The following is a 15,297-nucleotide window of genomic DNA, read 5'->3' as shown; positions in this document are numbered from 1 at the left end:
GGTGCTCAATGTCATGTTCTAGTGTCGCGGTGAGACGAAGGATTGACTGGCGGTCAAACCGATATTCTTTCAATAACTGTATATCATTCATCGTCTCCAAGGGATTATTGCGATCATTAAAAACACGCCTTGGTATTTCCTCCTCTTCAATTAACACTAAATCAGCCATCATATTTTGAGTGTCAGTTGATTTAAGGGAACTGTTTTGGTCCCTTAAATTTATTAAGGTGAAATGGACGCTAAGGACTTTGTAGCAACGCTTAAGGAAACACTTAGATAATTAAGGGGAAAAACTTAACAGCCTTAAGTTCCTTAAGAAAACCCTTCGATTTTTTTTTTCTTGCAACCCAAGTTTCATTAATGGTACCCTTAACCTTATATTTAAGCAATTTCTTATCTTAAGGAGTTTCATGCAACTGGGCACAGATTATTTTAAACCACTAAACTTCTTTATAATTTGTATTTTGTGGTTTTCACTATTTTGCATTTTTTACTAATTCTGAAAGGATCCAGTCAGCCAGGGCCGGCCCGAGGCATAAGCGAACTAAGCGGCTGCTTGGGGCCCCCTGGCCAATAGGGGGCCCCCCAATCGTGTTTTTTTTTTTTTTTTTTTACAATTAAATAACTTAAACAAGTGATATAGATGAATGAATGAATAAATATTAATTCGAGACAAGAAAATTCTGATTTGTCGACAACTGCTGCTGTGTCTGCTAGCGCTTGAGTCATGCGCAATTGTGCATAGACACCTCGCGTGCATTGACAATTCGCGCCGGCGCGCAAGTGCACGTCACTGTAATAAATGTTATAAATGATAAGCCATGTCACAAAAAAGGATGTATCCCTCTGGTGCCAAAAAAAGAAAGAAGAAAAAGCAAGATAAAGGTATGTTTACATAATTATTTACAGCAGCAGCAGCACAAATTGTGCTCATGTCACTTGAGGTAGCAGCTAGTCATGACTCATGATCTTATATAAGCCATCACCAGAGCTAACGTTAAATCGCATTATTAATATACATTTATCTATGTGTATTTCACGTAACATGTTTTTCACTTTAAAATAATGGTGCAGACCACTAGTAGTTAATTTCAACATCGTCATAAAATGCATCGCTAATTAATCAAGTACCTAGTCATTTTCTTCAAGAACTACTAGTGATCAGGACCATTATTTTAAAGTGAAAAACATGTTTTTCACTTTAAAATAATGATTTGTGATCAGTAGTAGTTCCTGCATAGTGACTAGCTAACACTTGAGTAATTAATGATGCATTTTATGATTATATTCAAAGTAAAAATTATGACTGATTACATCTCAGACACATGATAATGTTCTTTACAATTTGTCCATTAGTTAATAGTTATTAATGATGGTAATATCATTAGGTAATTACTGATTAGTTAATAAGGAACTATCTTCTAAATTTGATATTACTTACTGATTAGTTAAACTTGATTCTATAGTAGTTAATAGTAGTAGCTGAAGTGTTAATGTAGATCTACTCATTAGTACTGCATTACTTCCTGCATAGATGTTTGTCTATTTTGGTTTTATTTAAAAGATTGCACATTTAATGCACATTTGCATTTGCTAATTATTTATTTCATGTTTTGTGACAGTTTGTATACAGTTTAAGAATAAAGTATTTTAAGTATAGATTTTTTTTATTATTTATTTTGTATTAATACATAACCTCACTGTATTCATTTATAATGTAACATTATAGTGTGACATTTGTGTCAATAATCTTCAACCACAGGTGACTTCACGTGGTGGGAGGGGGGCCCCAAATCAAATGCTGCTTAGGGCCCCCAAGAGGCTCGGGCCGGCACTGCAGTCAGCTGAAGGTGGCTAGTATAGTGGTCTTTTCACATCTCCATGTGGTTCTGTTTGGTATCACATTTTATCATCTCAGTTTTTGCTATTGCACCGTATACATACTTTTTTTGGACATTATTTTTAACGTTTTTCTCCACTAACAAGGCATTTTGTTTTTTGCTTTTGGACTTTAAATACTGACCTGATCTCCAGTTTTGAAGTACTATTGTTTTATCTGAAGAAGGACAAAAATCTAGCAAGTGCTGTTGTGTACGATCCACTGAAATTTAAGGAGGATTTTATTAATGATTAATTAATTTCTTAAGAGGAATTTTTAAATGCTGATTAAACAATTGAGACTCAAATTCTAAAAGTTTTTTTGTCCACATTCTTACATCCTCTTGAATTAAAACTGTTAGTCAATTTGTCAATAAGTACTTTTATAAAAAATGAGAGCCGTCATCTTATATTCTTATTTAAATAAAGTCTGTTTTTCTACCCAAATGTGCAAAAATTATACTCGCCATGATAAGTTTGGTCTCATCTGTGATTATATTTTGGATGCAATGTGTTTTTTGTGTCATGTTTGTATTTCTCACAGGACTTTGAACAGAATTACTGCAAACAAACTGTTGCAGCTGTTTTAGAATACTAATAAATTCTTCTACTGAAGAGATATTAAGCAATTTCTTTGACATGTAAAGCAGGAGGATTTTCCATGAAGCAAGATTAACTTAAGCCGGGTACACACTACCGGGTGCATTATATGAGTTATGACTGTATGAGTTTTTACAGTCTTTTACAACTGTTGCTTGTCAGACTGTATAAACATGATCCCAGCTCTAAGCCATGCCATAATGCCATATAAGCTATAACGAAGGATCTCAGTTGTCATTCAAGTCAGACTTTAAGACAATTAAGACACGCAAACAGACTCATCCAAAGTTTCACAACATCAAGCCGTGACACATTTGGTGACTGTGAGCATATACATATATTAAGCTAATCCATTTGTTTATGTTTTTTTTATTATTATTATTGCACATTTTAAAAATAATATCCAAATGGCACAGTGTTTCTGGTATGTTAGCCAAGATTCTTAAAAAAAAAAAAAAATCCACAAAGTCTTCATAACATTGTCATAAAATAATGTCATGCTGACCAAAGGACAACTAAAAGAAACCTGTCTGGAACTAGATAAAAATATTACAGTATATAGCAGTAAAAGATCATTACCATTAAAGGGTTAGTTCACAGAAAAATGAAAATTCTATCCTCATTTACTCAACTTAATGTTCCAGATCTGTAAAACTTTCATTCATTTTCAAAGCACAAATGAGGATATTTTTAAATGAAATCTGAGAGGATTTCTGTCCTTCCATTGACACTTTTACGCTTCAAAAGGTTCATAAAGAGATTGTAAATCTAATCCATATGAATTGAGCAGTTTAGTCCAAATTTTCTGAAGGGACACAATCACTTTATATGATGAACAGGTTGAAATTAGGCCCAATCAAAATATCTAAAGATTCTTAAATCCAGATGCGTTTACTAGATAACTAAAAGAACAACAACAACAAAAACAACTTTAAATCAAACATAGTGTCAATGTTGTGAATAGAAATAAACATCTACTGAATCTGGAACATGCCTTTGATTATGATTAACTTGAACTATTTATTTATCTGAAGCAATATAAATCATGTACAAAAGACAGTAAATCAGGACACTATAAAAGGAACATGAAAGGCTGTGAGGATGACAGAGCAAGAGCTGGAAACAAACATCAGTGAAGAATGAAGGCTTTAGTATGTATACTGCTGCTGTTGGAAACCTTTGTGTTTGTGGTCCAGCAGCAGGTAGATGGAGGACTTAATGAGAATGAGATCAGTCAACAGATCAGCTCTGAGGACGGAAGACAGAATCCACCTCAAACAGACACTTTGAGAGCTGAAGCTTCAACAACAGCAGACAACAATACTGTGATCTGGGCATCCCTGACATCCATGCAGCACTGAGAGAACTGACCGCCACCGTTACAGAGCAGAAAGAAAACATCAGAGAACTGACCGCCACCGTTACAGAGCAGAAAGAAAAGAACAGAGAACTGACCGCCACCGTTACAGAGCAGAAAGAAAACATCAGAGAACTGACCGCCACCATTACAGAGCAGAAAGAAAACATTAGAGAACTGACCGCCACCGTTACAGAGCAGAAAGAAAACATCAGAGAACTGACCGCCACCGTTACAGAGCAGAAAGGAAACATCACAGAACTGACCGCCACCGTTACAGAGCAGAAAGGAAACATCACAGAACTGACCGCCACCGTTACAGAGCAGAAAGAAAAGAACAGAGAACTGACCGCCACCGTTACAGAGCAGAAAGAAAACATCAGAGAACTGACCGCCACCGTTACAGAGCAGAAAGGAAACATCACAGAACTGACCGCCACCGTTACAGAGCAGAAAGAAAAGAACAGAGAACTGACCGCCACCGTTACAGAGCAGAAAGAAAACATCAGAGAACTGACCGCCACCGTTACAGAGCAGAAAGAAAAGAACAGAGAACTGACCGCCACCGTTACAGAGCAGAAAGAAAAGAACAGAGAACTGACCGCCACCATTACAGAGCAGAAAGAAAAGAACAGAGAACTGACCACCACCGTTACAGAGCAGAAAGAAAACATCAGAGAACTGACCGCCACCGTTACAGAGCAGAAAGGAAACATCACAGAACTGACCGCCACCGTTACAGAGCAGAAAGAAAAGAACAGAGAACTGACCACCACCGTTACAGAGCAGAAAGAAAACATCAGAGAACTGACCGCCACCGTTACAGAGCAGAAAGAAAAGAACAGAGAACTGACCGCCACCGTTACAGAGCAGAAAGAAAACATCAGAGAACTGACCGCCACCGTTACAGAGCAGAAAGGAAACATCACAGAACTGACCGCCACCGTTACAGAGCAGAAAGTAAACATCAGAGCTTTAGAGACGCAACTGAAGGAACAACAGATGTTTATCCTGGAAGAGCTGAAGAAGAAAACTGATGTTATTTCACCAAAACATTGACTCTTTTATCAATGATCCTCAAAGTAAAACACCAATTCAATACATTGTATAGTGTAAATGTTAGTGTAAAGTTGAGTGTATACTGTGTAAATTGTGTTATCTATTACAATAATCAGTGTAAATGTCATTTAACAGAATCTTTATTCCTTCACAGAAATTTCAAATCTTACTCTGAGTCAAGTGGAGTTGAGAAAGGAAAATAGAGGTGAAAGTGTGCTTGAATGATGTTAAATTCAGTGTATTCATTCTCAGTGTAATACAGTAATATATCACAATATTGCTTATGTTTTTCAATAACAGACAGAGAAATAGCTTTTTCAGCTTCAATGATGGAATCTGGCAGTGGACATGTTGGTCCTTTTACCACTGAAATCACACTAACCTACAGGAACGTCTTCACAAACATAGGGAACGCCTACAACCCAATTACAGGTAATTATCAATGAAATGGAGTCATAAAACTCAGGCCCAGTCTACACATACACGGGTATTTTCATGAACAGTTTTTCCGCCTTCGTTTAAAAAATAAAAAATAAAAAAATCATTCTTACATATTCGGGTCTTTATCGACCCGGATCTATGTCTAACATGGAAGGATCTCTACCTGTCGTGATAATATAAAACTCCTCTGATATTAGAGTAAGAATTACAGAAGAATAAAATAAATCATATTTTGTTACCTTTTGGAGCTTGAAAGGGCTCGGTTTGAGCAGATGTTTTATGCCATCATCAGTGTCCTCGTCAGAGCTCAATTTCCCAGTAAATTCAGCAAATAATGAGCTAGTTTTATGTTTGAGGTCATGAATATGAGCCCATTCGCGATCTCAAATGTATTCTCAAAACTATATAATTTTCAACATCTTCAAAATCAATATTTTTGATTGCTAACTGCTTCACCAGATCAATCCAGTTACAGTCATATTTGATTGCGTTCAGTACTTGCTCTGCAGTAAATCGCTGAGCCATTTCATGTTTCTCTTATTATTTCGTTTTCTGTCTAAATGAGTCGTCACTTCAGCATTGTGTATCAGACATTGCCACCTTGTGGAATAAAGGTGAATTGCACTGATTCTGTCATCTAAGATTCAATTATTGTTGTGCAGAAAAAATATATGTACACTCATACACACCTCGGGTCGTTTGCGACCCTATGCAATTTTTACAAAAAATGAATACAAAAATAGGCATTCTTTTATAATTTTATGATTTTTTTATTGTTATATTCTGTATAACGAATTGATTGAGGAATACCAAGAAGGTTGATGACTGACTTTAAAAAATGAACGAGGAGGAGGGTAGTGAATGAGGTATGCATTTAAGGGTTAACTATGCACCGATATATATAGGTTGCGGCCCCATTAATTCTCATGCTCCCCCACCCCCGGAGCTCGCGCTTGCCTTGAACAGCATAAACACAATTTACACAGCTAATATAACCCTCAAAATGGATCTTTACAAGATGTTCATCATGCATGCTGTTTGCATAAATTGGATCATGTAAGTATAGTATTTATTTGGATGTATTACCCTATCCCCATTCATCTTCTTCAGACCATCTCCTCCTCAATTGTACCTGCACTCACTCACATCATTAATTCTTCTCTTCACACTGGAACATTTCCCACAGCTTTTAAGCAGGCTAGGATTACTCCACTGTTTAAAAAAACACACTCTAAATCCAGCACTTTTAGAAAACAACAGACTGGTATCCCTTCTTCATTTCATTGCAAAGACACTTGAGAGAGTTGTGTTCAACCAACTGTCTACTTATCTCACACAGAACAACCTCCTTGGCAACCACCAGTCTGGCTTCAAGGGCCACTCTACTGAGACTTGCATGAGCAACTTCAAAATCATCAGTACTCATCTTGCTGGATCTATCTGCTGCTTTTGACATAGTTAACTACCAGATCCTCCTGTCAACCCTCATGTCAAAGGGCATCTTAGGAACTGCACTCCAGTAGTTTAAGTCTTCCCTCTCAGGTAGGTCCTTCAAGGTATCTTGAAGAGGTGAGGTGTCTAAGTCACATCATCTTGCTACTGGGGTACCTCAGGGCTCCGTGCTTGGACCACTTCTCTTCTCCATGTACATGTAATCACTAGGATCTGTCATTCAGGATCATGGTTTCTCCTATCATTGTTATGCTGATGACACACAACTCTACCTCTCATTCCAACCAGATGATCCGACGGTTGCTGGTCGCATCACAGCCTGCCTGACAGCCATTTCTGCCTGGATGAAGGACCACCACCTTCAACTCAACCTTGCAAAAACAGAACTGCTTGTGGTCGGTGCTAACCCAACACTTCATCACAACCTTTCAGTTCAACTTGGGTCGTCAACCATTACTGCTTCCAGGGCAGCCAGGAACCTTGGAGTGGTGATGGATGATTGTTTAAGCTTCACAGATCATGTCACATGTCACACCTCTCTTCATCAGTTTGCATCGGCTGCCAATAGCTGCTCGCATCCAATTAAAAGCTCTGATGTTTGCCTACAGAACGACCGCTGGCTCTGCACCGCTATACCTAAACTCACTACTTCAGACTTATGCGCCCTCCAGAAGCTTGCGTTCTGCAAGTGAACGGTGCTTTGTGGTGCCATCACAAAAGGGTACAAAATCACTCTCACAAACTTTCTCTGGGTCTGTTCCTGGCTGGTGGAATGACCTACCATGCTTTGGAGTCGCTTTGGAGAAAAGCGTCTGCTAAATGTCTAAATATAAATGTAAGCTGTAGGGAGAGGGTGCCAATTACTTTTGTACTTAATGTTTATCCCTGATTTTAGTTAGTAAGGCAGCCGAGGAAAGCTTGAGTTATTTCTTTTCTTTTAATTGAATAGGTTATTTAGTACTCCCCTATTAGTAAGCTGTTGTTGTTGTTGTTTTTGTCAGGCCCTTTCCCTTTCAAGACATTTAAACTTTTTACATTTTTTTCCAACTCATGCAGTTGTGTTAGCTCTACAGAACCCCACGGTTTTACAATGTAAAGACAATGGTAAAGACAATGTCTAGACCAAGACATCAATCCGCTTTAGCTGTGTATGTCAGTCTGCATCAGGTCAGTAACTAGTTTGCATGTCTGTTTTTATATGTAGAGTTGCACATCAAATTAATGAAAATATAAATCTGTAGTAGACTTAAGTTCGTAGTGGGGGAAGGAAGAGGTCAGGGACGGCGAACAACTGCTGACTGAGTCTTTATTGAATATCAAAACGGTTCAACAGAAATAACAGAAATAAACAATCCACAAAGGGCTTCACTCCAGGTTCGGCATACGCTATCCACAAGGGCTTCTCTCCAAGTTTGGTTTACACCATCCACAAGGGCTTCACTCCTTGAACCTCGACTCGACTCAGTCAACAGTTCCCCTCTCTCTCACACACTCCTGCTTCTCACGGCATTTTATCCTGTCTCCGTGCCAATCACTGGAATGAGAAACAGGTGTTCGTGATTTGTATTCAACCCACTCACTTACCAAGCGTCTCCCGGTATTCTCTCCGGTTGCAGACCTCCCTGAACCACGCCCCCCTCGCCACAAAATCCTTTAGTTTAAACATGCTCATGTGAAAAGCCTTTTTATAGTTCTGTTGTTTGTTTTATGTTTGAAAATAGACATGACTTTCTTTTCCTCAGTGAAATTCCTCCATAACTTGTAATGTTTTAAAACATAATTTCAAGGCAATAAATACTAGATTTAGTCAATTCTATGTGTGGGTCCTCTGCACAGTCTGATATTAGTCAGTACTGAATTGAGTCTCTCTTTGTGCATTAGAGTAATCAGTCTTGTATTTATAGAAAAGTGTTCTTGAGTTATGTAGTCAATCATTTTGTCCCTTAAAACTCATCATTGATCACCAAAATGAGACATTAAAAAAAAATGCTATGGTTTCTCAAAGCAGTAAGTTTTCAACAATTATTGGTTAACTATAACAAATAATTGTGTCTGATTTGTCTCAGTCGTTACACGTGTGTAGTTTCTGTGACACTAGTGGCAGTAATTTAAAAAAATAAAGCAACCCTGCAAACAGCCCTTCCACACGCGCCTTCAGCCTCACTCAACTCAAACATCACAATCACAACTCGTATGGGGACTGGTGAAATCATGTCTCAACAGGTAGAAGTGTACTATAAAAGACAATAAAAGGTCCAACATGCACCAATCAGGCATAACATTATGAGCACTGATAGGTGAACTGAATAACACTGATTATCTCTTCATCACAGCATCTCTTAGTGGGTGGGATATATTAGGCATCAAGTGAACAATTTGAACAATTTTGACTAATTCTTCCTTGGTGCTCTATTACTCACTTCTTAGCATGGGACAGATACATATTTTGCTGCTAAAAGAAAGGTGGAACAACAATCAAATGACTAGACGTATAGAACTCCCACTAAAAGTTTTGAAAACTCTGCCTACTTTGCTCTGGCCAGTGTAGTGCAACTTGCTTTGTATCTGAAGGGCTGCACTGAACCAAACAGCGAGAGCAGCACATTCCGCGTCCTGTGTTGAAAGAGCCACAACTCCACAATTCAGTACTACATAGTTCACAGTCTTTGTAATGTGTTTCAGCAATACATTTGAAACATTTATAATGTATTTAGAAACAATTTTCTGAATTGACTTTAAAGTGTGAGATTTTAACCTGCACTAGTGTACATATCCAACAATCCATTCACACGATAGGAGGTGCACATTTCTGTGATTATCCTTCCGCATCCCATAAGGATGACAACCGCTGATCTTATATAAATATTTATATTATGATTGTAGGATCATCCATGAATGAAGCCCACCAAATGAACACAACACTCCAAAGATCACAGAGATTCCCCACTAAACCATTAGTGTGCTAAACAAACAAACTGCTGAAGGAGACTGCTCTCCCATGCCTGCTGAATCTCAAACCAGTGTTTGTATTAACAGAGCTGATCAATAAAGTTGACTCTCCTTTGTTCCACAAATTTTATGACCAGCTGGCTAATCAACACCTTTTGACCGTAATGCATAAATCCACTAGCCTGACTACGTCAGACTTCCTACTAAACACTTGATTTTAGCATTTACTTTTCCTTTCGAGTGCCATGGGCAAAGCATGGGCACAACAGTTTAGTTTACTTGAAATATGTCAGTGCTGTGAACTCAAAAGTAAAAGAAAGTTTTAAATTCTCATAACAGTTAATTTAACTGAACTAATTTGTTTAATTTAAGTTTGTCCTACTCAAACAAATTAAGTATTTTGAGCATTAGGGTTTACAGTGTGGCCTTCTCAGCTGCCATAGTTGCAAATCATGCGTCATCAGAACAGGGTGTTCAGCGCACCACCGTTTCTGTTTAAAAAACATTTTGCAACGTTTTGTCGGGTCTGAACGCAGCCCAGTTCTAACGCAGTTCAGCGCAGCAGAATAATAGTCCTTTGCTGAGATGGATTCTTAACGCATTTATTGCAACTACATTTAATCTCTTTATCATCAAACAGCCAGACTAACGAATGGCATGAATGAAACCGAGGCAGAGCCTAGACAAGGCTTTTTTCTGTGTGTCATAATGCTGTTATCCCACAAAATTGTTTTTTCATTGTTTCATTTTTGGGTGTACTATCCCTTTAAATCAGTATCAACCAACTGCATGAAGTTGCTTTCAGATGTAGCTACTTACAGTAATACATTTACACAGCAATTACAACTGTATAATATAACGAGTTTCATATTTTAAACAACATTTTAATACAGAAATATAAAATGACACAATGAAATGATACTTGGATTATGAAAGTAATATTGCCACTAGGTAGCAGTAAGTCATTGTGTTAAGGAAGGAGTCATTTATTCATTCGTTGATTCGTTCAAATCGCTGATTCATTCAGGAGTAAAATCAAGTGTCTGTCTATATTAATTGGTCACTGAATCATTGTCTATATTAATGGGTTGTTCAAAGACTCTGTTGTCTTACTGTGAATCAGTCGCACAACGGTTCTGTGACTTTATTTGCTTTGGAAGTTTAGTTGGCAGAGAAAATAACCATTCTGTATGCCATCAGTCAGCCGGCCAATACTTAATATTAATTACATAATCTCAGCATATTGCCTAAAACAAAAGTTATGACATCTGTATATGGTGACTTAAATTGATACTGGTCGGGGCTTCAGTATCTCTGTGCTGTCCCGTGATAATTTCTGTAATTATATCAATAATTACACTGTTGACTTTCTCTTACACCTTAATACACCCTTAAACCTACCCATACCACCAAAACTGTCCCTAACCTTACCATAACCCAATAAAAGCAAAAATGTTGTGGAATATAATATGCGCACAATAAGTACATTGTACTTATTTTATGCAAGTACATAGTGGTTGCAGTCACACTAAAATAATCTGAAATTGACAGTATGAAAGACAATAGCATAACAAAGTTTCTATGACTGAATGCAATACTGCACAATTTCAGCACCACTGGAAATGAACAGCGATTGATCAAACAGAAAGCACAGACATGTGAAGAAGTTTACATTATATCCTGAAACACTGACTGACATCAAAAACAGGTGACAAGCGTTAACCGCACATCAGTTGTCTATATGTAATCTCTATTTCCAGGTAGCAACTCGGCCCTTGGGATATGCAGGATAGTATGAACAACTAAACAGACCTTTGAAATAAAGAATAAATAAATGTCTTATTTTATTTATTTTTTTCACAGTAAATGCATCATTGGCTCGACGTGCTTGACAGAATATGTGCTCGTCAGGACTAATTGATAATTAGTCAGGATTTAAAATAATAATAATAAATAATAGATGAATGGTCTTTTTATTCACAGTTAATAAAAATGATACAAATCATTCTGCTGTTGTGTTCTTTCATTCTGAGTTGAAAATGCTTTAGTTTACAGTATAACCATTTTTAAAGTTCTGTTATTAAAAGAAGCTTGTTTTATTGATGTTTCATAGACATTCTTGTTGTTCTTTCAAAATTTTATCACATATGTGTCAGCAGATAGACGAGGGACACAGAGGTAAGTGATACAATCAACAGCAGGTTTATTGAACAATGATGAAGATAACACAGCAGTGATAGCAGTCCAGGTAAGCAGGCAGGGAGAGGGAATGTCTTGCTGTGGCTTATCTGTGTGTGATGCAGTCTTTGTGTTTTCCCAAGAGATCCAGTGGGGCAGAGGAGCGTGGAGACGATGGAGAACAGGAGCTGAGGAGAACTAGGATGGTTAGCAGGAACAACAGGTAAGTTTAATGCAGATAAGTCAGTCAGGGAACACAACATGGTAAGGTTGAGTCCAGACAGTGAGTGAACATGTTCAGTGCAGTTGCTGATTGCTGATAGGTGAATAACATTAGTAATCAGGTGACTGTGATCTGGTGATGGTGGGGACCGTTGACTCCCTGACAATATGACTTCTTAACTACCCAACTTCTTAAAAACCCATTTTCTCTCTCTCTGTCTCTCTGTCTCTCTCTCTCTCTCTCTTTTTTTTTTTTTACATTTTAGTTGAATAATATGAATAATTTTAATATTCTAGTCCAAAAAATAAACCTGAAGTAAAATATTAAATATTTACAAAAAAGAAAAGTCCAATTTTAAACAATTCAATAAATATGTTGAGACGAGATTCTAATCCATCTATGGTCATGAAGAGAACGAAAGGTTCATGGCTGCAGACTCCTCCCCAAACCAGAGACAGTAAAAAGTGAATCCGTTTTATAGACGCAGCTCTTTATTTAAAGTCTGAGAAACCACCACTAAACCTAAACAAAACCTAGTGAGACTATCAAACTTGTCCATTATACAGGCAAAATGAGTAAGAGAAAGTGTGAACGTGATGAACATGGTAAGTGCATTTTAATAATTAGATTTATATTATTAACTTTGATAAAATCATGAATAATAAAAAAACATGAATAAATAAATTAAAATTGATAAAATGCTGCATGTTGTGATAATTATAGGCATATAAACTCATAATGTATATTATGGTCAATGCACGTTGATATATACCCAGCTAACCAAAATACGTGATTGTTACGTAACTGCAACGTAATTTGGTGACCAAACTTTCAACGTGGCAACCGGAAAAGTGAAAGGTGCCTATACGTCGCCACAACGTAACTTTGTGACGTTGCTAGTTAGTAACTGCGACGTCGTGGCAACGTTGTGTATCAATAGTTGTGTGTTGGTCATCAGTTGGTAATTCTTATATTTATTTATTTTTCTATGGGCGGACATGCAGTAGTTTAACCTAATTTATGTCCTCATTTGCCCAAACTAATGTAAAGGCTATTCCAACAGCTGTGAACGATGAATGCAGACTCGAAATGAATTCAATTAATTTATTTTTAAAAACACACAGAACATGAACAAAACTCCAAATAAAAATAATAAAATACACTCAAATTATAAATAAAAACATATAGCCTACAGCGAAACCTAAAATAAAAGCATTAAAGACGTTTTGCTCTCAGTATCATTAAAAACATATGCTATGCTAACGTAACATTTTGCTAACATATATTTCAGACGATCAAGGAAATCACAGAGGTAAAAATATTAACAAAAGTACTTAAAGTAGACTGTGGGTAATGTTACTTAACCAATCTGACGCAGTTGTTGAACTTTATTGCTATAAAACTGACGAGAAACACAGAGAAATGTCGACGCTGTCCTCTCCAGCAGCTTGAATGTTTTCCCGGTTGCCATGGCAACTCTAACAGCCACCTGCACTAACGTAAACATAACAATAAAAAAGGTTTTGCGTCTTTCCAAAGTTAACTTTATACATTTTTATAAAAGCCATTTATTCATTGTCACCTCGGAAAAATAAATTCTTCTCTCAAAAAAAATTAACTTTACACTCTTATCAACATACTGTGGGCACGCGCGCACTACATTTGTGGAGGCGCGCGCTGTATGTCACGTCACTATATATAAAAAGCAGTCATCCATACTCTGATTTGGTGAAAAGAAACATTTTTTTTCTTAAGGGACATTTCAGTCTTGTGTCTGACATTTAATTACACGTTTTATATTGCAAATTCTGGTAATAATAACATATAAAGAATGTGTAAATGATGGTAATGAAATTACGAGCACATGACGTTGCTGTTACGTTGCCAGTAAGTCATGGAATGACCATTATATTACGAATAGAGGACGTATCTGGAACATCCTTGGTTATCTTGTAACGTTAGGAGAACGTACTGACGACGTTGTGATATGGTAATTTGATGGTAATAATATTACGGGCATACAACGTTGTAGTTACGTTACTAGTAAGTCATGGAATTACCAATATATTACGAATAGAGGACGTATCTGGAACGTTCTTGGTAATCTTATAACGTTAGGGGAACGTACTGACAACGTTGTGAGATGGTAATCTGAAGGTAATGAAATTACTGGCATGCGACGTCGTAGTTACGTTGTCAGTTAGTAAGTCATGACATTACCAAAAAGTACGAATACATTACGTAACTGTTACGTCGTGTGTTAGCTGGGTATATATATATATATATATATATATATATATATATATATATATTTAAGAAAATTATTTAAGAAATTCAAATAATAAAAACCGTTTTGTGGCTCTTTAATGTGTCGTGACCATGGTCGTGACAGATTGCTGTAGTGCCTCAGCTCAACAGGCTTGTAAACCGATTCATAAAATCTCTTACTACGAGTCCATTTATAGCATCAAATAAACATCAATGAACATGAGAATCAATGTTGTTTCAAACGCGGAAAGATGTCTATATACACAATTTTTCAAGTTTAACCCCACCAAGGTTAATCTTCTAACTCCTGACTGCTTTGTCGGACAAAATGGCAGATTACTTTTAGGCCCCGTCCACACAGAGACGCGTTTCAGTGAAACCGCACAAATTTTTTATCGGATAGGCGTTTCGTCCACACGGATCCGGCGTTTTCGAAAGGTGAAACCGGTATTTTTTGAAACCGGGTCCCAGAGTGGAAAAATTTGAAAACGCCAGCTTGGCATTGTCGTGTGGACGGGGCAATCCGTATATTTTCTGAAACGATGATGTCATCACCCCACGTGTCGACCCTAGTCAGACGCGCTAACAGCACAAAACAGCACCAACAACAGCAATAGCCGACTCTACATGCTTGTGTTCTTGCTGCAGAAGCTACTGAACCAAAATAAAGTGTTATTTCTAAGCTTTGCTAAAGTTTGTATTCAGTGCGCAAGGTTTATGCGCATGCTCCAAGTCTTCTTCGCTGCTTTAAGTGCATTTCTGCGGCAATTACAGCGCCACATAATGGTCTGGCATGTATACTACATCGTTTTGAGTCATTTCAGTGGTTTTGTGTGGACGCAGATATTTTTTGAGACGAGGGAAAAAAAGATTGGTTTAGGGTAAGCTCCGG

General features: G+C 37.3%; 1 protein-coding gene across 1 annotated transcript in view; it reads left to right on the top strand.

Moving 5' to 3' along the window:
- The first annotated feature begins 12,073 nt into the window (after window positions 1-12,073).
- Window positions 12,074-15,297, top strand: part of LOC137024857 (membrane-spanning 4-domains subfamily A member 8-like) — a 29,412-nt gene continuing 26,188 nt past the window's right edge. Inside the window, exon 1 of the mRNA XM_067392800.1 lies at window positions 12,074-12,137. Coding sequence (XP_067248901.1) covers window positions 12,118-12,137 — 20 coding nt within the window. The 5' untranslated portion in view covers window positions 12,074-12,117. The remainder of the gene's footprint in view (window positions 12,138-15,297) is intronic.

This window comes from Chanodichthys erythropterus, chromosome 8 (genome assembly GCF_024489055.1).
Source record: "Chanodichthys erythropterus isolate Z2021 chromosome 8, ASM2448905v1, whole genome shotgun sequence".
Classification (NCBI taxonomy): Eukaryota; Metazoa; Chordata; class Actinopteri; order Cypriniformes; family Xenocyprididae; genus Chanodichthys; species Chanodichthys erythropterus.
The sequence above is the reverse complement of the archived record's forward strand: the minus strand, read 5'-3'. Positions and strand labels throughout refer to the sequence as shown.